Source organism: Anser cygnoides, chromosome 5 (genome assembly GCF_040182565.1).
Source record: "Anser cygnoides isolate HZ-2024a breed goose chromosome 5, Taihu_goose_T2T_genome, whole genome shotgun sequence".
NCBI lineage: Eukaryota > Metazoa > Chordata > Aves > Anseriformes > Anatidae > Anser > Anser cygnoides.
In genome coordinates, this window is record NC_089877.1 from 56670672 (window position 1) to 56695758 (window position 25087).

Below are 25087 nucleotides of genomic sequence, written 5' to 3' on the forward strand. Positions count from 1 at the left end.
GGAATCTTAAAGGTAATCTGTTACTGAGAGATAAGGAGTTATCACAACCAGAACAGAGAGCTGGAAATAATCCTGTCATATGCAAGAAGCTGCTGCGCTGGGGAGATTCTCTGATGGCGATCCCTGTGCATGATTACGCTTGTGTTTTTTAGGGTGTGTGACTTCCTTCCCCGAGACACGCTGCTGTGGATCTTTGTGACCAGGGCACAGTAGAAGCGGGGTTTGGATGCATCGAGTTCCTTCCGTGGCACTTGGCATTTCCGATTCAGTTTTGGGCGACACGGTTCTCAGCACCTTTGAGGCAAGGCATCCAGCACAGATCTCTGCTGAATTCAGTAGAGCTCCAGGGCTTTGAGACCAAGATAACTGCCTGTTATCTTTGCTGACTGACAGAGTGCGATGTCAAATAAGGCAGATTATTTACTTGGACCGCTTTGAGCTCTCTGCCCACAGCTATGTCACCATTTACCACTGTTTGGAAAGTTCCACATTCAAGGACATAAAACCAGAAGTATCAGATGTTGCTAAAAGTACCGTGTCACTTCAGTGCAAAGTCCCACTCTGACTCTTTATCTTCAATGGTTTGAAGCAGCAAATACTTAGGAAATCCCAATAGATGGTCAAATTATTAGTAATGATTTCCTTTCTCATGGCTTCATGGTACAGATCACGTAATTCTGCTAACTCTGAAAAATTATCTGCTTGGTGAACAGGAATAATAAAGCTGGAACAAGGTTTTTGATGGTTACTACAATTAACCATTACAAAACAATTAAAGCACACTTGGTGCTCAGCAGCTGAACCTAATTGCTTGGCTGAAATTTCCTGAAAAAGTTAGTGTTTCAAGTATCATCTTCCAGGGTCTAGCCTGAAACTTAATGGTAGAATGAGGTGAGTTGAAACCTGGCTGAATGGCTAGGTCAGAGGGTGTGACCAGTGGTACAGGGTCTCGTTGGAGGCCAGTAACTAGAGGTGTACCCCAGTGGCCTGTACTGGATCCAGTTCTGTCTAACATCTCTGTTAATGGTCTGGACGATGGGGCAGAGTATACTTTCAGCAAGTTTGCAGACAACACAACGCTGGGAAGAGTGGTCAGTGCACCAGAGGTTCGTGCTGCCTTCCAGAGGGACCTGGAGAGGCTGGAGAAATGGGCTGGCAGGAGCCTTGTGATGTTCAGCGAGGAGAAGCGTTAGTCCTGTACCTGGGTGGAACAACCCGACACATGAATATATGCTGTGGGCCACCCAGCTGGACAGCAGCTCTGCAGAAAAGGACCTGGGGGTCCTGGTGGACACCACGTTGAAGATGAGGCAGCAATGTGCCCTTGCTGCAAGAAGGCTGATGGTATCCTAGACTACACTACTGCCTGCAGGTCAACTGAGGTGATCCTTCCCCTTTATTCAGCACTGGTGATGCAATACCTGGAACAATGTGTCCAGTTTCAGGATCCTCTGTACAAGAGACATGAAGCTACTGCAGAAAGTCCAGCAAAGGGCCACTGAAGATGATGAAGGGACTGGAGTGTCTCTCCTATAAGGAAAGGCTGAGAGAGCTGGGACTATTCAGCCTGGAGAAGACAAGGTTCTGGGGGATCTTATCCATGCCTATAAATACCTGCAGGGAGGGTGCAAAGAAGCTGGAGGCAGGCTCTTTTTGGTGGTGCCCAGTGCCAGGACAAGAGGCACGGGGCACAAACTGAAACACAGGGGGCTCTGTCTGAACATCAGGAGCTGTGCAGGTGATGGAGCACTGGCACAGGCTGCCCAGAGAGGTTGTGCAGTCTCCCTCCTTGGAGATCAGAAGCCCTCTGGGTGTGCTCCTGGGCAGCCTGCTCTGGGTGGCCCTGCTTGAGCAGGGGTTGGGCCAGGTGGCCTCCAGAGGGCTCTGCCAACCTGAGCCATTCTGTGACTCTGTGAAAGACGGCTGGCATTTCTTGAAAGCCCAGTCCTTTTATAGTTTATATAGTAAGGCATCTGGAAAGTATGGCATTCAAAATTACTGGTCATATAAAAATCATTCACTGGCTATTTAATTTGTATTTTTAACTTCAAATACATAAAAATCGCAAACAAAACACACCAAACCCAAACCAAACCAACCAAAGAACACCGACTAACAACAACAACAACAATAATAGTAATAATAATAATAAAAACAGGAAAAATGAGAATTGATTGTGAGGAGAGACAGGAAAAAAAACAACTGTAACCATGAGACCAAACTTTCCTGAAGTTTGGTAAAAAGTGCTGTAGAGATTGTTAATCCAGAGTTTATTTCAAAAGAGAACTCAGTGGATTCCATTTCTCCAACACACACCTTTGACTGTCATCTTAACGGCTAGGTAAGTTGTGAAAGCACTGCTGTGGCCCCAGAGCTTCCAGTGGAAAGTCACAGCAAAATATAACGTACAGCAGGACTGCAAAAGTAGCCCCTCATAGTTTGCAACCTGCTTCTCCTCATGTTTTTAGAGCTCCTACTGATAGAGTTGGAGCTTGTCCTCAATATCAGTCTCTTGATGCAGAGGCTGACTAATCTCTCAAGACACATCCACTTGACAGCTCATGCACCATCCCTGCAGCACAGGGATTGTCTTTCACCCTTTTTTTGTTGTTTTTGTTTCATTGTTTTATATCTGCTGATGCACAGGTACCCCCTCATCAAGCCTGCAAGTATGCCATGCTCTGATGTCTCCTTATTCCAGACTGGTTATTAAAAGAATTGAAATGTTTAACAATACAATCAAAAATTTGAGGTAAGAAATTGAGAATTTCTACTGTTACTTACTGCTAGCTACTGTGCTATTGTATACAGACAAAGCTTGAGTTGAAAAATTCTCCATAAGAAGGAAAATGTACCTTAATTTGTACGTGGTGATTTACACAGTTAACTGCTGGAATGAACAAGATGTTAAATCAGAGCACGGAGAATGGTGACGTGCAGTGTTAAGACACCAAACTGATATGTAACCTCAGCAGTGCCCATGAATGATGACCTGTTTAGATAGAGCACGTGAGCTAAAAATGCCTCTCCTGCTAAACTGATAATTTTGTGATTAATCAACATTTTGTTCATAGAATGGTGGCATTTTCCAATAAAATATGAATTCTTAGCTTCACATTAAGCTGTTAGCCATATTTTAATTTCTAGCATGTCTTTATCAATTTAAGTACTGAATGGCAACCCACCCCGGTCTTTCTGAAAGCTCTTGGTTGGAAAAAACATCCCACCCCATCTTGCTTCTCTTTAAATCACTTATTTGGGAAATAATCTGAAAATACTTCCTATTTATGAGGAAGTGTTAGGCTCTCTCTGAAGGCATTTATTACTGCAAAACAAGTTACCATTAAGCTCTTATTATGCTTACATGTGACACGCAGTGGGCTGCTATATTGACAAATGAGTTTGAACCAACTAAAGTAAACAAGAAGTTGCCCCATCAGTGCTTACTATGAACATATGGAATGCTGATTTCCCAGGGTGGAAGAAAATCTACTTGCCCGTTTTTTTGTTCTGTTTACCAAGAATACAACAGGTATTTTGCAGCACGTCGGACTCCAAGTCTTTGCTTAAGAAACTTCCAACCTAATTTTAGGCAAACAACAATGAGCAAGAATAGCAAGTCAGTAGGGAACTGTTGAGGAAAGGGAAAAACAATAGTAAGCTCAGAGCACAAGCTTAGCCTGCATGCTGGATTTATTCTAAGTTTAGAATTGTCAGATAAAACATGTTGTAGTACAAGGAGTAGCACTTTGTGTTGTCCCACACCCTCCATGATACTACCTGCAGAATACAGTATGGGCAGGAAAGTACTGGGACCTTTTGCCAAGGAGCATGGGGATACTGATGGAAAATAACGATAGCGTCTTTCAGCCATTTTTCACAATGTCACTTTTTCAAAACAGAAGTGCCTTTAAATTTAATATTTCTCTCACTGCCAGAGCCTTCCACATTCTGCCATGCAAACAGCACATCCCTTAAGTCCTCCAGTAAGTTACATCTATGTCTTTGCAGACAATAGATGGTCCATTGCAAACCAAGAACATAGCCAATGTACTTGTATATATGCAGCTGAAAAGAGAAGAATAAAAATGATACTTAGTTTAACCATCAGTGGAAATACAGGCTAATTACTGTTCCTTCTAATATGGTTGATTTTTTACCTCTGTAGAATTTCAGAACCAATTCTGTTATTTTAATTATTTGATCACCTTTCAGACCTTCACAGAGGAAGAACAATACATGGCTTATCCCTTGTACAGAGCTATCAGTCCGTTTCTAATGTTAGGCATCTCTACTCTTCTACCTTTTAAAGCCTTCAGACCATTCTGTGTGACTCTGCCTAGCTTAGACAGAGAACTGGATGTTAGCTTTGTTACTTTTATAATCAGGTATATACAGGTGAGAAACAGAACTTATCGAATAATTACATAAATAAATTAAAAGTATATTTTGCCCCCTGCTGTCTAACGTGTAAGTTACTAAAAAAATACATTTTTCCTACTAGTGATCTAAGGGACTGTATATATTTGATTGGTGGACTCTTTTAAGCCAGTAAAGTTCATCCTAGCCACCCCTCATGCACCCCTTACCAAGCACAAGAGACCTGTACAGTTTTATTATTGTATTCTTTCCTGAAAAAAAAAACAACAAACACACAGACAACCTTAAACATTCAGTCAACAAAACCAACACTTATTAAAAAAATACAAATCAGAAGATTACTCATCCTGCCTAAACCCCATACAAGTTCTGGTGCCTCATTTCCTGGGGCTGCCCCAGGCAATTCCCCACTTAAGGCTCAAGAGCCCTTCCTCAGGGGCTATCAGCTGTGTGTGTCTGAACCTGGACCAGACCCGCAGTGGGGTCACCGGGTAGTATTGTATCTCCCCAGCACAGTAGTGGGTTCTGACTGGTTTGTCTGGAAAGGGTTTTTGCACCCAGGTAGTATGGACAACAGGTTATTAGCAGAGTAGTATTATAGAGCTGTGGGTGTGGATGGGTGTTTGTGAGGGGTAGGTGAGAGTTGGTAGTATAGTTAGCAAGGAATTGTATATAGAATATAGCTAGTATGATCATGCTGTGCATGTGTACATCACTGGTAGGACACAGCCATAAAACAAGTGACTCTTCTTACAGGGAGTAAAGAGCAGCCTTGCTTCCCCCAGACTTCCACTGCTGTCAAGGGCAGATGTCTCCTTTGAATTAACTCACAAATAGTGCGCCCTTCTCTATCTGAGGCAGGTGAAAATACTTTGGGGAGAATGAGAAGGTCCAGAAAAACTGTAACAATTGGTCTCTCTGGAAAAAAAAAAAAAAAAAGGCACAAACCTAACTTCTGGGTTTGAGTCTGAGGGAGCACAGAAGAAGCGCAGGAGCCGGTTTTACCGAAGTGGACTGAAATGCCTCCAGCCTAGATCTTGGGAGCTTCCTCAGCATGAGGTTTGCATAGGTTCCTAGAGCAACCTGTCTGCTCCTGCTCCTGGTGGGAGCGCACGTTCACATGAGCCGTGCTGGAATCCCCTGGTGCTCCGCAATGCCTGTCCTTATGAGCATTTCCTCCGGGATTGGCTTGAGTTGTATATATATTTTTAAAGGGCCAAAGATCATAGGATCTGGAGCGCCAAAATTCATACACAGCACTTACACAGTTCTCTAAGCATGCAAAGCACTATATAAACATAAGTGAAGCCTCATAAGATGAGGCAGGTAAGCATTATCTCTCCTCCTTAAGGTGTGGTGAAGTGACTTGGCGGAGGCCATGGATTGAGTCACTGGCAGAGCAGGGTTTGCCATCCACATCTGCTCTAAATCGTGTCTCCTGGACTGGCTGGCAGCGTGCCACCAGGCAGCGCGAGCAGCCCCAACAACATCCCCTGCAGCCGCCACGGGGGCACAGCTGCCAGGGTGCCTTGAGCCCCGTCCTGAGGTGGCAGAGGGGGAAGGCTTTCCTGCTCACCCCACACCACGGTGAGCCTTGGTGGGCCATGTCTCAGTCCTGTTCTCTAGACAAAGAGACTAAAAGCGAGAGGGATTAACCGAAGACGCTTAAATTCAGAGAAAATGACTCCCAGCATCACGGCTAAGGGCCTGACGAGGAGCAAGTGGCCTGATTTTTGGAAGGTCTGAGCATCTTCTCCTTCTGGCTGCCCAACAGCTCTGTAAATCGGGCCAACCTTCACGTTTCTCAGCCCTGGTTAGGCGCCTGCCTTCCTGGAGCCGAGTGGTGCGATCCACATGGCGGTGGAAGCGCTCAGCCACAGAAAGCGAGCTGTGAGAGGTGAGCTCCCCAGTGGGCCGCCCTCCGACGCCTCACCTGGGGAAAAAGCAGTGGGGCTGAGGGGGACGGGGCAAAGGCAGCCTCCTCCCTCGGCACATGGCACCTCACGCCATTTCTGAGCAAAAACAACACGCTGGGGAACGAAAGGGAGGCGGCGGGGCTTTCTAAAATTATCATTTGCGGGCAGCCCCCCACCGCCAGGACACATTTGCCGAGGGGGAAGGACCGCAGCCCCCCGGCAGCACGCCAGCCCTCGCCGCCTCACGCCTGAGGCCAGGTGGGAAGAGGCGACGCCACGATGGCGAGCGGGAAACGCGGCCCAACGCCGGCGTTCGCCGTGCCTCAATGAAATCCCCTGGAGAACACGACAGGCCGGTTTAGGGCTTTTTTTATTATTTATTTATTTTTTTTTTTTCATTGAGGCTGGCAGCCAGGCGAAGGGAGCCGGGAGGGCGCCGAGGGATCTCTCCTGTCAGGAGGGCGCTGGGTGGAGTCTGCTGCTCCCCTCCCGGAGCCACCTCCAGCTTCGGCGAAACCTGTCGGGCGGTTTCCCCCACGGTGACAGGGCGGAGGGGCGGGAGGCAACGCGCCGCCTCGGAACAGGTTCGGCCTTTCCTTACCTGCTGACGTTGGGCCGCCCCAGATGATCGCTGGAAACAAGAAAAAAAAAAAAAAAAAAAAAAAAGAAACCAGCCTGTCAGTGAGAAGGCAAGCCTGGAAAAACTGGTCGTGTGAGGGGCGAGGGCTGCATTCCTGGCCGCCGCGGCAGGGGACGGCTCATGCACCGCGAGGTGCCCGCGCGGGTATAAAAGGGCCCCGCACGCCCAGCCGCGGCACTGGGCCGGGGGAGCGGCCGGCAGCCAGCCCCGAGCTGGGGCTTCCCCCTGAGGAGAGTGGCTTGTTTTTGCCCCTTTTTCAACTTTTTGTAATTTTTTTTTTATTTATTTATCTGAAAGCTCGCTGTCTCCCGGCGCGGTCGCGGGACGTTGGCTGCGTGTAAGTGGCGGGGCTGGGTGAGGGGAGGGAGGGAGCGAGGGCGGGCGGGGGGCGGCGGCGGCCGAGCCGCGGTGCGACGGGACGGGGCTCGGTGGGTCGGGGGCTTCCCCCCAGCCCCTCTTCCCCGTGTGTTTTGTCTCGCCCCCAGGTCCGCCGTGCCGAGAGGAAGAGCCAAGCCCGGGCCTGGAGAGCGAGGGGGAAAGCGCGTCCCCACCGCCCCCCCCCTCCCCGCGGCTCCTCAGCCTCCTTGGTGCAGTGGTTCTTAACAGTTCAACAGTTCTCTATCATAATTGTGAAATGTTTAGGACCACTTGACCAGCGAGGCCCGGGCATCGGGCCGGCAGCGGCGGACGAGACCTTGCAGCGCCGGGGGCCGGCGGCAGAGAGGGGCCGGGCGCTGCGGGACCCCCGGGGGCTCGGAGCCCCCACGCGGAGCCGGGGGATGGAGGAGTCCTGCTGCCGCAACGTGTGCCGGCCGCCCTCCTGAAGGCAGGCTGCTGCGCTTGGTGTATAACCATTTATTCTCTTCTTTCTTCTCTTTTAATTATTTTTCTCCGTCGATCCAGATGCACACAGATTAAAACAAGTCGGGTTGGCTTTGCTGACCGCCAGGGCTGCACCTCAGAGGCTTACCAGCGGTAATATCTGTAACCTGTGATGGCACTTTTTTTTTTTTTTGGTGAGTGCACTCTAACTAAGAGCAGCATACAACTCGCACTGTGGTGGTTTGTGCTGTATTTTCCATGTATGTGCTTACTGCCGGCAGTGAAAGGATTATCCAAACCTTCACCAGAACGACGTTAGAGGGTTTCTGGTTTTAAGACTGTTGCGTTGATGGTCTGATCGAAAGGTCTGTGGACTTAATGGAGCTTGACAGACCTTATTTAAACTCTGGGTCTTTTAAAATAGAGTTGAAGAACTCAGTTTTTAAAAAGAAGGGGGAAAAGATATCTGGAAGGAGTGATTCTGTCAACAACTTATTTTTCTTTTAAAAGGATAGTTTAGTAAATGAGAAGTTCCTCCTACTTTTTGCTCGTTCTTCTCACTGTGCCCTGAGAGCCAAATGGAACTAGAAATGTGCTTTTTTTTTTTAATCTTATATTTAAATAAAATGCTCAAGAGACTAATTCATAAAATAGAATTTTACTGCTTTAAATTTGACCAAGGAAAGTTGGTGAGCCTGCCTGTGTGAATCTCTTAAACTAACACTATATGCACATAGTCTTGCCATCACTTCTGTAGTATTGTGTTTGCTTCAAAAATATGCTGCCTGGCAGGAATAGAAGGTGCAGGAGTATAACTGCGGATGATTCTGGTCCCACTGAAGTCAAGAAGAGTTCTGGTGTTGCCTGCAGTTGAGCTGTGATCTTCAGAAGAAGAGCTTCCAAGAGAGGCTGGAAATATTTGAAAAGTAGGCAAGCCTGATATGTAAAAATGCTTCTCAGGGACAGCTTAGAAGAGGCATGATTTTTTTTTAACCTACTGCTGTAACTCAGAACAAGTTAGGCAAGGTTAATTACAGTGTAATAGGGTTTAATTTAGCTGGGAATGAGGGTATGGTGGCTGCTAGCAGTGTTTCTCAAACTGTGAGGCTGGCCTCCTTAGGCAAGCTTACACAAGCCCAAGGCAAATGGAAAAACACATTTTTTGTCTGGGACTTGGCAAAGGTAGAACCCCCACATCTATTAATGATGATTCCTCATTTGCCAAGGCAAAAATTGAAATGTTCTCCCAAGGAAAAGATTAACGACCTGTCCCACTTAAGGGTCGGATGATTCAATACCATTCTGTCTCAGTTCTAATATATGGCACTCATTATCACAGTCTCTGAGCACCTCCCAAATATTTAAAAAGAAATAACACTAGTGTTCTGTACACACAGTTCTCATTAACTTCAGTGGGTGTTGTGAATGTTTAAACACAGCAAAGCAGAGCCCTGAAGAGTTGAAAATAGCCTTGCAAAACATGCTGTGGGTTAGATCCACAGCTGGCTTGAATCGGCACAACCCTGTTAACTTGAGTGGAGTTGTGCTGATTTACGAGGGCTGGGGCTCGACCCGGTGCTTTTCTGCCCTGTCCCACCTCCAGCTGATAAGCCTGATCCTCCCATCTGGCTGTATCTGAATGGCTTGCTGCCTTCAGTGGGAACACAAGCTGTACAAAATAGGGTTTCCTGTTTCCAGGGAATCCTCATTGCTCTTCTTAGTACGGCTCAAGATGATGTCAGAGGTAGCTTTTTTTTGCTGTATCTGGGTCCAGTGTGCCCTGAAAAAGTTGGGAAGAAATCTCTGTGATATGGGTAAGAAAAGAGTTTTGTTTTCCAAAGATAATCTCAGTAACTCTGGAAGAACAAACCTGTTGGGGAGGTTCTGCATACATGAAGAATGGAGCTTAATGTTCGTGCACGGGGTTGTCTGTGCTGAGACAAGCCAATACTGATTCCTTATAGAAACCCATGTTTCATTATAATCCTTGAGTGAAATCAGGGAGCATCGCAGCATTTCTAGAATGTCTATTTTCTGTGTGCTTTATTTTGTGACATTTTAAAGGTATGGAATCAGGTTGACTTCTAACCATTGTTTTTCCTCTCTCAGACTGGGTGAACTCCCGATGACAGGCTTGTAGTTTTCATAATCTGGCAGTAAGCCATGTCAATGAACAAACAAACAAACAAAAATCCCCAACAAATATGCAGTGAAAACCTCTGGGCAAACAGCCCTTCCTTGTGATATTGTCTAAGCTAAGCGAAAGCCTGAGGGTATGAAGGGAGGAGACTCTTCTGCCAAACTTAGTAAAATGTTGCCCCGCAGTTGCAGAGCACGTCTTTAGCTCTTACTATTAACATCTCAGACGGTATTCAAGTTTCTTATCACTGGAATCTTGGCCTCTGTATAATAACATTTAATTTTTGTGCTCCCTTTTAAAATGAGTAGCAAAGGTATTATGGTCAGACTGGAAGCATGGGTGGATTAAACCTTCTGGTTCCCTTGGACTAAAGAGCCATGTCTCCTTGTCTGCTCTGGCCAAGAACAGGAAGCAGCAGCACATTCCTCCCTCCCCGCCCTTTTCTGTAGGCTGCTTCATGCTTTGGCAGCACCTCCTGGTTTCAGCACACACGCGAATATGTTGGATGTGGTGCTGATTGGTCGGAGATCCGGGTGGCAACACCTAGTAAAATATGCATTCAAATGAAATTCGGGTTTGAATTAAGAAAGGTGTGTTTCGGTTTGCTCTTTGTCATCTGCTGGAGTACGCCCCTCTGTGTAGGAGCAAACCCAGGTATTGGTGCTTCCGAGCTGTTGAGTAATGCTCTATTTGGGGCATCTTAGGCAGCGTGCTGAACTTCTTGAACAAGAGGTGGTTGCATCTCCAGAAGCCCTGAACAGTAACAGTGGGAAGGCTGGTTTGTAAAAAGCTAATACCCCCCAACAACTCTAGATACTGGTAGTCAGTGTTCTCAGAGGTTCGTGCTTGGTTTTTGGGGTGGTGCTTGCAATGGCAGTCACACAATAGTTTCCATGCCAGGAGACCAGCCATCCACTGCTGCCAGCAGCAGTCTTAAGCCCGGTCTGACTTTGCTTTAGGGCCTGCAGGGGGAGAAGAGGCTGACCCGCTGCACGCAGCTTCCAGTCCCATAGGCATGAATTAATGACCGTACTTTCAGCCCCTCGAAGCTGGTATATGGCTGCTCATTTCTGTGCAGCTATACCACTTTACACCAGTGAGGAAATTATTTCTCCCTGCTCGTGGTTTTGTGCTCAAAACTGGTGACGGAGCGTTGCAGATAATTTTTGAAAGATGTATTTTCCAAATACGGTTAATTGTCCATATCAGCGGTAACGGCATCCCCATGAGATAAATGGGGTGACAAAGTCGCTGCTTGATTACAATGAAGAAATGAATTTTTGCTAGCGGATTTGTTTCTGATTCCCTTCCTTGGCAAAACCTTATGTGAGAACCCATGATTTCAGAATGTGCATGACTTTCAGTTTAAAAGTTCACGATTTTCAGCAATTTATACTGGTAGCTGATGAGTGCCAATGATTATTTCCCCAACTAGTTTTTGTTCTATCTCCATCTGACAGAGAAGGCACTTATTTTCATCTCCCTTTAGCTTACATGGCTTCATACAATCTTCTTGGTGTTCTTAGACAGACCCATTGCTCAGATAATGTTTTTACTGGCATCTGGGAATACCAGTAAAGGTATTTTTGAAGTAAAGACCTTTTGAAAGCACTGTTTTCTACAAGCATGTCCAGAAAGTTTATCTACGCTTTGATCATATTTCTTTCCCTCACTTTCTGGGGAAAATTTGGATCTCAGGGTGGGGGTTTAATAGTATTTGAAGTTGGGGTAGTGGCCTCCTGACTTAACTTTTGTTGGACGCTTGGATAGGATTCACCCAAACAAATTGTAAATAAAATTCTTCATTGCCTGAACTAGCTTTAGGGTTAGTGCAGACAAATGGGCATTCTCGGGTGCGATGGATCTTACCACCTTGAAGTGGTTGGCCTAAGACAGACAGACTAATTCTACCCTAAATGTACCTGTTTCTCTGTTTGCCATGAAGTGGTGCAACATCCCTGTATCAGCCACAGACCTCCATGTTTTGGGCTGTGGTGACTTGAACCATCTTGTGAGTCTCCCTGCAGTCTTAGTCCTGCACAAACCCCAGAGCTGTACAGAGCTGCTCAGCTTTTAGGATAGATGCATGTTGTTCCTCAGCTGCTAGGTTTATTTGAATTACCTTTTTTCTTCCTGGAGTGCAGCGGGAAGCAATTTTTAGAACAACAGGCACTAAAATTAGAAATAACTCAGTGACGCTTTTATAGTAGCCGCATGCAGGAGTGCTTGTTCTGTAGTAGTTTAACCTTCACAGTATCATAAAACAGCTGTAGAGCTGTTTTTGGTGTCAAGATGAAATAAATTTATAATAATGTTTAGTTACTACATTTCATGAGTCTTACACAGAGCAATTTTTGCCAGTAGTTTTTTTTTTTCCCTGACTCCATAAGAAATTGGGACTAGGAGGACTGGCCTCAAACCAGTCCCTACTGTTTTGGTGGGGTGTTTTTTTTTTTCTTTTGTCAGTTGATTTTTCACAGAATGGCAGCATGGTTGAGGTTGGCAGGGGCCTCTGGAGGTCATCCTGTGCAGCCCCCCTGCTCAAGCAGTGCCACCTGGAGCAGGTTCAGACAGGGACATTGTGCGCAGTTGGTCTGAATTAACACCTGAAGTGTAGTGTGTTGGCCCTTTCTTCATTTCAGGCAGTTTTAATCTGTTCTAGCAAATAGGTCAGCTTTGCTGGGTCTTACAGCCTAGCCACCCTTCTGAACCTGTTTGGTATCAATGGTTCATTAATTACTCTGGTAGTTTCATCCTGAAGCCCTTCTCAGCTGGTTTTGTTCCTTGTCAGCTTATTTTGCTAGATATTTTTTTGCCCTTAAGGCTCCAGCTTCAGAATTCATGTGACTTAAACATAACTGAAAAACTTTAAGACAGTTTCTAACTCTCATTGTGGAAGATGGGTTTGAAAAAGTAATCTGTCGGCACCAGAAATGCTCAGAAACTGGTAAACAAATGGAATCAAAGTAATGTTTACTCTCGTGATTTTTGCTGTAGGGTGGGGATGAATGATTCATTATGCCTTTTTCATTATTTAATTTTCTTGACGCTTGGAATTGGCAATATTGCATTGTAATAAGCCTGTAAAGATGTTCTCCATTAATATTATGACATCCAAACAGAAAGCCAAATCTTTTCTCTTTCACATGGGCTTAAAACCAGGAAAACTCCAGTTATTTGTGTACTCTGATGGAACGGAATAAACAAATAGAAGCTACTAGTACTGCTACAATGATCGGAGCCTTTGCTGCTTCAGGTAAAGCCAGAGATTCCCTATCCCAAACGCTGTCTGGTTTAACCCAGGTTAGAAGGCTTGTGAAGCTGCATTGGTGCATGGAAAAAATACTTCTGGTGGGCTGTTGAGAAGCACACTTTAAATTCTGGAAGCAAAAGATTGAAAAGAGGTCCCCTTGATGCCTCTGTTGCCCGGGCAGGGAGGATTCATAAGCACTTGATGCCAGGTGAATCTGAAATACAAAGAAGAGGCTCCTTGCACTGTAGTCTTGTCTGCAGTATCTCCTATCTCCTCCACTGATGGACAGGGACAGAAATGATAATTTAGATTTAGGAAAATGTCAGGCGTACTCCAGTGTGTTCCTTCTGCTCTCGGTGCAGTCTGTGAACTCACCTCGTCCGGATGTGTTCACTCTGCTGCAGTTTCACAGCTTGATGTGGATTCAGCAGTCGTGCAGGTTTTTTGGGGGACTGCTGCTGGCTTCATACCTCCGCAGACAAATGCTAAAGGTTGGTGTGGTGGCATCCCAGGCTCCCTCTAACCAGATTCAGATGTAAAATTGAAAAAGGCAATTTTGTGCTCATGTCAAATTAAAGAATAGTGTTTTATTGTTTTCATAGACTCAAAGTTTATAAGGCCAGAAGAGGATACTCACATGACACTAATTTTAGACGGCATGTGTGAGAGGCTTATCTTCCAGGCATCTCCAAAGGGAGGACAGAGGGCTGTTGTGAGGATGGAATCCCCTTTGCTATAGAGGGAGCATAGAAGACAGGCTTAAATCAAATGCAAGTCGGTAGGCACTGTAAATGCTTTGGGATAAGCTAGTTCCCTCTATTGCATAACACTGCTAATAGGATGTCCTTGGAATATTTATGGTTTGGGGTGGAACGCATCTTTTACAAAGACGTGCAGTCCAATTGAAGAAAACAAGGCAATTTCCAGACTCTCTAAAATAAACAGGAGATTCATCACATATAATAATGTTGTTCACGTCTCCCCTCCCTATTTTTCTTTCCCTAGTAAATACAAATACATTTTTCCTGGCTTACAGATTCCATTTTGTAATAAGGTTTTGGACAAAAAGCAGAGTGACCACCATACTGCTTTAAAAACAGGTGCTGAATTTTTATGTATGTGCAGACTGTTCAATAAACATCTAATATTCCAGAAGAGGCCAGCGTCTTGAGAATTCTTACCTTTCCTGCCCCAAAGCCTAGACTTAGCTCCACAATCCATACCTAGACTTAATTGTAAGTGGTCTAGAAAGTCAACGTGCAAGACACTGCAACCTTCAGCCTGTTGGCATCCAGGAGTGCGGGCATATTGCTGCTTGTTGCCTCGTGGTCATCATAAATCTGGTCTGGTGTAAGTTTGAGTCCATCCAGTCAGTTGTGACTTAGAGACTAACTCTGGTAGCTTGGCTCCTTCATTCAAATGTGTTCAGTCACGGCCTTTCCCACTTAAGTCACTGGTGTGGAACAACATGGAAACTCCCATCTTTTCAAAGATAACTGTAAGCAGTATAGATGGGGACTTTACTGCTGCTGTTACCATCCGTGTAGCTGTGTAGTTGGCAGCTGAGGGGCTGGGATGGGTGTGTGCAACCTTGTACAAACGGGGACGTACAAACAGTCAGGAACGGGGTTCCAGCACCTGACTGGGTGCTGGAAGCTGAACAAGACCTATTTAGGAGCTGAAATTCATAGGCGTTTGTGGGGCAGGAAGAGCTGCCCTGTCTCCAGAGGAGCTGGGGGGTTCTTGCTGTTCATGATGTGGAGAAATGAGGGGTGGGCAGTGGGTGGGAGGCATATCTTGCTGCAGGAGCAGCGTGCGCAGGAGCTGGCCTCGGAGACCAGCCCGTCAGTGCATTCCTTGCACTGAGCCAAGGGTATGCTCCTGGGCAGGCATGATAAAAGAGGTGGGTTAAAATGGAAGCAAGAAAGGCATGGGTGCCCTGGTGGGGTAAGGAGAAGAATTAGGATGAATGTGTTAGGAAAAAGGTAGAAAAGAGAGTGTGTTGGGTATTCATTTACATTTGTCTCTCTTTCAATGAGGTTTTGACCCAGTAGCTCTCTCCCCATGGAGAGTCTGCTCCTGTGCACAAGTGCTACTTTTTCTAACCTTTTATTAGACTTTCCTTGCCTTCTCTGTTTCCATCGCTTTTCTTTCTTGACTCCTTTCTTCTTCATGCATCCTTTTCCTGAGTGCATTTCCCAAATCCTCTTTTCCTGACCTCTTCCTCCAGTCCCACCTGCCAGAAGGATCAGCAGGGGGGTAAGTAACCTTTGTTGCTCAGAGGTGTTGCTAGTTTTTCCAGGTAATTCCCTGCTAAGGTTTAGTTAGCAGGATCAGTGGATCAGGGAGATTGCCTCTCCCAGTTATTGTTTTTTTTTCTGAAGAAGATGTTTCTGAATTCTTTTTTCCCCCACTGGAAACAAGCTTTTCCTTTGTTTGAACAATCAGTTTGCATCTGGTTTGTGATGGACTGTTTTGGCTTGACATGTTCAGCAGAGCTGGCTTAGAGCTTCTCAGCTATGCAGGAAAAGCAGCCAAAATGTAATACATTGCCCTACAAGTAAAGTGTGGGCCAGGTGCCTTTTCCCATTAGAAGGAAAATATTGGGGATTCTGGTTTGCTGTCCCTTCTGTTATCAGGGAGAAGTTCCTGTACGAGAACCGGAGCCCTTCCCTTTTCCCTCAGGAGGATCAGCAGCCTCAAGCTTGGCTTTCTAGAGCTCTGGCAAAGGCAGTAGAGGCACTGGAGCTCATGGTCTTTTTTGCCACGTCTGGCTGCCTGCTGCTCTAGACAATACTAGCCTTGCCAGGAGTTGGAGCTGGCCCAGATGTTCCTTTCCTCCGTGTTCGTTTCCTGCTGGGTCAGGATGGCCCAGAGGTACAAATGCAAGGGCACGCGTTGTATCTGGTGGTGAGCACGCCTGAGCTTCGTGCACCAGTGAAGTATCTGTAGCCTGAAAACGTCTGGGTATGAGTGGGTACAGAGGGAGTGCTTTTCCCGTTTTGTGAACCATTTATAGTTTAAGTGTCATATTATGCAAGAACCTGTCATCACTTTTTGTGTCATAGGCTCTCCAGCAATGTTTTCCATGTGCAATACTGATGCTCTCACACCCCTTTCCTCCTTGTTTCACACAAAACTGCATTCATTCTGCTTTGCCTTCTCAGGCTGTCAGCACCCTGACACTGGTTTAGCTCTTCATCCTTCATATCCTAGGACAGAGGATAAACAATAGACAGCCAAACTTCAGTGCAAAAGTTGAAAAACTGGAAAAAGAAGGCTTTCTGGGAGGAAAAAAAAAATGACTGCTTTAATGAACCGGCTGGTCTAACCACTTGATTACAAATTTCCTTTGTAAAGCATCTTCATGCAGAAGGGAGGAAAAAAAAAAGGAAAGGAGAGGCATCAAGGGTTTGTTGAGTCATTTGTTTATTGTGATATGTATTTTATTGAGACTTTTTCTAACGTGCAAAATGCGTGGCTAACCTCCAGCAGTTACCGTGCAGGTATTCCCCGATCCACTCAACTCCAGGCCTTGGCAGCTTTCCCTGGTGCCTCAGCCCCCCAGCCGGGCAGGGAGATGTTTGGTCCTCGCAGCAGCAGCAGCCCAGGGGAAGGCGAGCGCCCGGCCGCGCAGTGCCACCTGCCGTGAGCGGGGAGCACAGGCCGGGGGCTGCCCGACTACAGACGGCTGAATGCTGCTGGTTTTGGGTCTGCTCGAGGCTTGGGATTCAAACCTCCTCCGCCCTAGTCCCTAAATTTACCAGTGTTTCCGAGAGAAGAAGGTCCTGCCTGCGGCTGGCGGTGAAATGTGCTCTGAAGAGCTGCTAGGCTGTTGAAAAATGATCAACTGCTTTTTTCTTTGTCTCGTACTGACAAAGCGAGCCTCTTTTTTAGTCGAGATACACAATTTGCTCTTTCCAATCAAGTGTGTCTAAATATTGAAGTTAGAAAATGGAGTATTTGTGCTTGGTTAAGGGGTTAATGAGATCCTGAGCTCTGGACGGGGCAGTAAGAAAAATGTGCTCAAGATCCAGTGTGAGGAAAGAAAGAAAACAGCAACTTCTCCGGTAAGACAAGGAATCACATGAGATGCCTCTGGAGAGCATTTGGTGATTTTGTTCCTTACAATATAATCTTCATTGGGTGGGGGGGATTATTTCCAGGGCCGTGCACGTTTTGTTCTCAGGTCACAAGAGCTGTAAATGCTTCTGCGTGGCTGGCAAAGCTGCTTCTTTCTGCTTCAGCCTCTTGGATCTTTTCATTTTTGACATGATGCTGTTTTACCTCTGATGAAAACACAGTTGTGAACGTGATGTTTGCTTTTTAAACAAGTGGCTTGTCACAAAGCAGCGAGGCCCTGGGAATGCCTCTGGGTGCGCTGCTCGGGGGAGGCAGGGGAGCTGTCTGAGGAGAGTGGAGATGGTGCCGGGCTCTTCCTCTCTGTCCCCTTATGCACTTGAGGCCTCCCCTAGGTCCTGTTTGCTGCCCAGGGCACTCACAGCCCCCACAAGGTCTCTGCCACCTGGTGCCACTCCACTGACGTGAGGAAGAGGAGACTCCACTGATCCCACTTGGTGCCCCCACAGCAGGGGGATGACCTGCCCCAGCGAGCTGCTGGCCCCCTGGCCCCTCACGGCCCCAGCCAGCTCCTTGGCACCAGGCCGGTATTGTTGGCAGCAGAGGTGTTTGTGTAAGGCATAGGTGATGTTTGGTTCTTGCCCTGTTTACATGGGTTTTGTGAGGCAACACTATCACAGGAAGGGGCACAACAGTCCCCAGAGCGCCTTGCTGCGAGCTCCTGTCACCAGCCTCCCTTACGGCCCTGTGGAAGCCTCTAGGGGACGAGCACAGCCCCTGAGCTTGTCCCTTCAACATCTGCCCCCCGCTGCCTGTAGTTCTGGGTGCCACAATGTGAAAGGACACAAAACTGATAGGGAGTGTCCAGAGGAGGGCTACAGAGATGGTGAAGGGTCTGGAGGGGAGGATGTACGAGGACAGCTGAGGTCCCTCGGTTGTTCAGCCCCGAGCAGAGCAGGCCGAGGGGAGGCCTCATGGCGGCCTGCAGCTCCCTCGCGAGGGGAGCGGAGGGGCAGGCGCTGAGCTCTGCTCTCTGGGGACAGCGACAGGACCCGAGGGAACGGCACGGAGCTGGGACAGGGGAGGGTCAGGCTGGGGGTTAGGAGCTCTGCCCTCCGCCATTCCAGGCCCGCTCCCCTCAGGCGGCAGCGCCCCGCTCCCCCCCGTCCCCTTCCCGCCGCCGCCGCTGTCCGTGGTGCTGAGGCCCGGGCCCGGTGCTGCCCCCGCGGCGGTGGCAAGGGAGGGGAGCGGGGCCAAGCGGCGTGACTGGGGCGACAGGAACCGAAACGGGAGGACGCGGATCGCGTGCCGCCTCTCTTTACGGCTTGCAAATTAGAATGGAAATTAAAAGGCTTGAAGACGGAGATCCCCACGCCTCCCGGACACGGGCAACTGAGCACAGGATTGCCTGCAGCCGTCCCTTCCCCTGACCTTCACCAGCCGGTTGCAGGAGGGGCTGCGGCTCACGGGGGGACCAGGGGCCAGGCATGAGGTCAGCACCGAGCTGCACCCCCTCCAGGGGGTGCCCAGAGAGCCCCCGGCACAGGTTGTCCCACCCGGACCTCCAGGCGGGTCACATCTGCTGCTGAGGTCCCTGAAGAGCGGTGGGGAGCAGCCAGAGGTTTTGGGTCCTGGGGAGCCGGGGCACGGGCACGCAGCCCCACCTGGGCACCCCCGGCTGCCCCAGGGTCTCCGTTATCTCCAGCCATGTCACCAGGGTGATCGCTGATCTCTCCACAGCCTGCGAGGGCTGAAGTTTCCTCAGTGGTCACAACCGCCCCATCAGTCAGTGAAACCCAGTGCCAGCAAGCGGGCCCAACCCGAAAATGGATCAAACAGTGAACAAGTGAGAAACAAATGCACCCCAAAACTTGCAGCATCTCACAACACTTGGGCTGGCCCTGGAGCTCCCCAGTCCCAGCCCTGGACCTCCCCGGCCCGCATCAGGGCTGGCCATGAGCCCGAGGAGAGCAACTGGGAGCTCCGGTGTGAGGCCCGTTAGGCGTTATTTAAGGTTCTGACAGTGTCAGGTATCAGGGTGAAGAAAAATGTTGTGTCTGACAAAATGCTTATATTTTCCGGCGGTATTAATGAGAAGCTTGCCCGGGGCTATTTCCCCATCTCAGAGGGCAGCAGATGCGGGAAGTCCTTGGGGAGCAGATCTTTGAAATTTCATCAGCATTCATGGGTGACCTAGCCTTTTCAAGCACAATGATAGACATGATAAATCATCTTTACAACGAATTCTAATTATCCTCTATATGGCCGGGCAGCCTCTCGAAAAGCAGAAATCCCACACTTTTCCTTATCGCTTCCAGCTTTCGGTAAGGGAGGCGAAGGTCTCGTGCCGTCCCTCCCTGCTGTGGCCCGCGTTGCGTGGCGTTAGCCCTAAACCCACGAGTGCGCTGGAGTCAAACTCCTCTATTAAGTTACACGCCTGCCTGTATTGAACTAAATTTAATTCCTTTCCTCTCTTACCCAATGAAATTATGTGGCGTGGTGTAAGATAGGATTAGAAGTATATCATTATAGCAATTAATACTATAATGCCTCCATGATTAGTGTGCTACATTGAATTTCATGGATTTTTGCTCACTGTTGCCTAGATTTCCCTTGGGTCCTCTAGCCCAAACCATTGTATTCTTAGTAAATTAAATGTGAAATCGCAGCAATATACTTAATAAACCCGCTATCACCTGCGTGGCGTATCAATAAATGAGTCCCGTGCAACCGGTGTGGCATCACCTTGCAACCTGGGCCGCTTGCACTGGGCTGCAGAGGATTTTTCTGCTGTGGAGCCATCGGCTGCCTGCTGTGGCCCTGCCTGGGCCATCCCCTGTGGGAGCCCATCGCTGCCTACCCCACACAGGCACAGGGGCTGGCGGCTCGTGGAGCCTTGTCCCATCAGGAGGGGAAGGGGACGCAGTGCAGCACAGCCTCCCCACCCTACCTGGGGATGGGGACGGGCTCCCCCTGCCCGGGGGGCTTCGAGCCTTCCTGCTGGGGGGGGGGGGGGCTTTAAAAGGAGCCTGTTTGAAGTGGCCCTGATGGAAATGGGGCTGGGTGAGAGGTAATGGCGGCCCCGTTATCTGCGGCAGGGCTCTGTGGCAGGGAGATAAGGTATTTATTAAGAGACCCTTTTTAATGCTTGGGGATCGCTTTCAGAGGGCTCAGGAAAAATGGACTTTATCTACTCTATTATTACGTACAGTCACCACGTTGATGTTTTACTTTAGTTTAGGCAGCATGAATAAAAGCTCATAACTTTCCCTTCAGCTGCTTTATCGGCAAGACAGCCGAGGGCAGCAGGCTGGGGCGGTTTTTGTGTTGTGGGGGGTGATGGAAGAGAGACCTCCCCGGGCCAGGGCCGAGGCTGCACTGCATGGGGCCTGCGGTGCCTGATGAGTGGGGCAGGCTATAGGGCCAGGTCTTCGCAAGGAGTCAGAGCTAAAGATGCGGGGCACGGGGGCAGATGCCTCGGGGCTTCCCCAACGTTGGCTTGGCCGTGTTCATCTCTGCCCTCAGAAGTTTCCAAGCGTCCTTCCCCAATGCACGGGAAATGTCATGTGTTGCTCTGGGTTCTGGTGATGAGCGCCTTCCTACCTCCTGCTGAGCACCTGCGTGGGACACCCTACCTGGATGCCACCACTGTGCTTGAGTTGTCTTTCTTTCTGCCCTCCCCTTCCCACCCCCTCAGTAACGGGGCACCTTTCAAGCACGGGGATCTGCCAGGGGCTGGGGCATGCCCTTGCTGTGCAGGGGAGGATGGTGGAGCACCGCGCATGGTGGGTGGTGGGTGGCTTTGCACAGCAAGGCAGGAGGCAGGGATGGGGTTGGTGGGGAGTGAGGGGATCAGTCTGTGCAGGGTGGGGCAGGGGCTGGGTCTCCCTCAGACTCCATTCCCTGTGGGTTCAGGTGCTTCTCCAATGCATGGGCTTCTCAACGGCTGGAAACCCGGAACAGGTGGCACATTAATTTCATAGAATCATTAAATCATTCAGGTTGGAAAAGCCCTCCAAGATCACCTGGTCCAACCACCACCCTACCACCAATGTCCCCCACTAAACCATGTCCCTGAGCACCAGATCCAACCTCTCCTTGAACACCCCCAGGGACGGTGACTCCACCACCTCCCTGGGCAACCCATCCCGATGCCTGACTGCTCTTTCTGAGAAGAAATGTCTCCTCATTTCCATCCCGAACCTCCCCTGGCACAACTGGAGGCCATTCCCTCTGGTCCTATCACTAGTTACCTGTGAGAAGAGGCCGACCCCCAGCTCCCCACACCTTCCTTTCAGGCAGTTGTAGAGAGCAATGAGGTCTGCCCTGAGCCTCTCCTTCCTTCTCCTCTCCCTCCCTTCCTCCCTTCCTTCCCTTTTCCCTTCCCCATCCCCATCCCAACCTCCCCTCTCCCCCCGCAGCTCCCCGGCCCTCTCACACCCCGGGGCGGTGGCATCGAGGAGGGGGACACCGGCCGGGCCCCCCCGGCAGCTCCGGGAGCGGAGCCGCGCTCGGCTGCAGCCCTCGCCCCCCCCCGGGGCGCCCTCCTGGGCAGCTGAATTCACCTCCCTGCCCCTGCCCGCACGGAGCGGGGCGATGCTTTTGTCCGGCTGCGGGGTAGCTGTTCGGGTGGAAAGCTCACGGAAAGGGGATTGACGCCCCCACCCCGCTGCCGCCCGCTCCGACGGCGCCCCCAGGAGCAAGAAGCAGCCCCAGGGGGGTCCACGCGTGGGGCCAGGGGGCGTGGGGGCGGCCGGGGTGGGAGCCCCCAGGTGCCCAAATCCCCCCCCTGCCCGCCGCAGCCGTCGGGGGGCTGCCGCTGGCTTCCCTCGCCCGTGGCGAATAAAATTAACAGGGGGGGTTGTGAGAAGCCGGGCCCTCTCCAGAAGGTGCTGCCCTCCTGCTCCCTTAGCCTTTTATTTATTTCTTTATTCTCCCTCCCCAGCCTTCTTATTCATTTTATTTTTTGCGCTTTTTTCCCCCCCCCTCCTAAACAGACTTCACCACCAGCTCTTCCCTCCTCGCGCTCAGGAGGAAGAAAGAGGAGGGAAAGAAGAAGAAAAAAAAAAAAAAAAGAAAAAAAGAAAAGAAAAAACCCACCCTAAACCCACCCAGCAGCGGATGGGGGCAGGCGGGAGGCTCGCAGTGCGGGCTCCTGGCCAGCGGGCGGTGGGAGCCCCCTCGATGGCCGGCGGCGGGGCAGCAGGGCGCTGCCGGCCCGGCGCACCCGGGGGGCCGGCGGGGCGCTGAGCGGGGCTCGCACCGCGCTCGCTCGGCAGCCGAAGGTGCCACCGGAGGAGGGTTTGGGGGGTGGGGGGTGGGGGGTGGGGGGGTTTGGAGAAATTGGGGAGGGGGGAGAGCGGCACGGAGAGCGGCACGGAGAGGCGGGGAGGCTGGCGGAGCTGCCCGGCTGCTGGCCGCCTCGCCCCGGCTGCGCGCATCCTGTTAGATGAAGGAGTAACTCGCCCGCGTCTGGCTTTTTTTTTTTTTCTTCTTTTTTTTTTTTTAAGGGGTGACAAGGGGTGTTGGCTATTTTATCCTGCCCCCCCCCCCCCCCCCCTTTTTTCTTCTTTTTCCCCATCTGTGTGCATCCAAACACATCGCCTCCGCTCAGGGAGCCGGATATCTCCAACCCCCCCCCCCCCAAAAAAAAAACAAAACAAAAAAAACTATGGCTTTTCCAAAACCTCCCGATGTCTCCAACGCCCCGAGGAAAAACCCCAGCCTGCTGGAGATAGGAGCTCTGTGCTTGGACTCGGAGATCATCTTCGGCTTCACCAGCCACCTCCTGCGGAGGAAAGCCAAGGTAGGGGGGCCTCGCCCCGGCTGGGAACCGGGGGGGGGGGGGGGGGGGGGCGCTGCTTGCCTTGCCCCCGGCCGGCTCTCGGGGAGGGCGAGCGCAAAGTTGGCGGTGCGAAGTTGGCGGCTGCCGCTCCGGGGCGGGTTTCAGCACCACGAACAGTCCTGGAAGCTCCGCGGAGGGGCGCGGAGGGACGCGGGGGCTCCGCGCTCCCCGCCCGCTCCCGGGGCTGCTCCCCCCGGGGCACCGCGGCGGCTTCGGAGCGGGCGCGGGGCGCACCGCGGCTCGGCACTCCCGGCAGGGTTTTGGGTTTTTTTTAATAGGGAAAGGAGTGGCTCAGCCCAGCAGCACGGCTCAGCCCCAGCTGCGGTGGGGAGTACACGCCTTTAGCCCCCCCCCCTCCCGCCGCCCCGTCCGACCTGCGGGGCGCGGGGTTTGGGGGGGTCTCCCCCGGGCACACGAAATGTCGGAGCCCCGCAGAGCCCCACCTGTGCCCGTGCTGCCCCCCCCCGCTGTCCCCGCCCGCCCCCCCCGGGCTAAGCAGCGGGGACCGTGCAGCCCCCGGGGGCGGCTGCCATCCCCCGGTCCCTGTTCTTCGCCTCCCCTCCCAAACTTTTCTGGGGCTCCGAGGGGCGCTGCGGGGGCGTCCCGGGGCGCACACGGCCCCAACCCCCCCGGGGACACGCACCCGTTTCGTTGGGGGGGGCACGCTTCAAACACGTGCTGGGCAGAGCCAGAAAAGTTTAAACAGCCGAAGAAGGTGTCCCGAGGCGGGGGGGGGGATGCAGCGATTTTTAGACAAATTCTTGCCCCCGCTCCGTGCTCAGATCACCGCGGCACCGACCCCCCGGTGAGGGGCAGGGAGCCGGGAGCTGCCCCACGGAGTCCCCCCGCCTCCGACCCGCACCGGGGCCGGGCCGGTGGCGCTGCGGGTCCGGCAGGTGGCGCCCTGGTCACGGCGACGGTGGCGGCGGCGACAGGAGCGGAGCTGAGCCCCGCGGAGCTCGGGCACGTCCCGGCTCTGCCCCGCCTGCGCTCCCCGGGGGGCGCCGGGCACCGCGCCGGCACCGGGACCGGGCAGCCTTGGGGGGGGGGGGTGTGATGGAAAGCGGCGCCTGGTTCCTCCTCTGGGGAGCAGAACTTAAAAAATAAGATAAAATAAAAATAAAAAGCGCTAGCTGCACGAGCCGGAGCGGCAGCCAAGTAGACAATTAGCTGCTAACGTTAATTTCTCCGTCTGGCGGGGGCATCGCGAGGAGGGGCTGCGGAGCCGGCCCCCGGGGTCCCGGGGGTCTGCCCGCCTGCGGGGGGGTCCGGGCCCCGCTGCGCCCCCCCAGCTCCCGAGGAACCCGAGGTTTGGGTGTGCAACTTGGGTCGAGCCGCTTTGGGTCTCGTAGGGTCACTACCGAAAGACACCCCCCCCCCCCCCCCCCCCCCCCAAAAAAAAAAACCCAAACCCAAATCCCCGCCCGCCCCGTGCCGGCCCCGCTCACCCCACCCCACGCACCGCGCCCAGCCCCTCCTCCCCTGCCGGGCGAGCACTTTTGCAGCTTTTTTTCCGACGTGCTCCCGTGCTCCGCGTCCTTCCCCGGGCCGCCGTGGGGAGTTCGCTGCGCCTCCCTCTCCCTCCCCAAACCCGGCTCCTTGGGCAGCGATGGCAGGCAGCATCACCTAGCGCCCTGCGCGGCGGCCCGGGCGGAGGGGGGCACCGACGAGATCGCCCCCGAGACCCCCCCCCCAAAAAGTCTCCTTCCCCCCACACCTGCCCGCGGCCCCCGAGCCCCGCCATGGGCCGGCCGCGCCGCCGGGCCCCGCAGCGCCCGCAGTAGCGGAGCGGGGGCTGCCCCCCAAAGCCCACCATGAGCACGGCCACCGGCAAGAAGGGGCCGGCAGCCGAGAGCCGCGCACCGGGGGTGAGTTGTAGCAGCGCTCCTCCTCTCCTTTCCCTTCCCTTAATTTAACTTCAGGCTGAGTTTTCACCCTTTAAAAAAATTTATTTTTTTTTCTTCTTACTTTCCCCGGAGGGAGGGTGGGAAGGGGGCTCCCCCCCCCCCCC

The 25087-nt window shown here is 51.3% G+C and overlaps 1 protein-coding gene across 1 annotated transcript in view; it reads left to right on the forward strand.

The window, feature by feature from the left end:
• Positions 1–24558: 24558 nt before the first annotated feature.
• Positions 24559–25087, forward strand: part of KIF26A (kinesin family member 26A) — a 100334-nt gene continuing 99805 nt past the window's right edge. Inside the window, exon 1 of the mRNA XM_066998418.1 lies at positions 24559–24944. Within this exon, the coding sequence (XP_066854519.1) occupies positions 24891–24944 (54 nt within the window). The 5' untranslated portion in view covers positions 24559–24890. The remainder of the gene's footprint in view (positions 24945–25087) is intronic.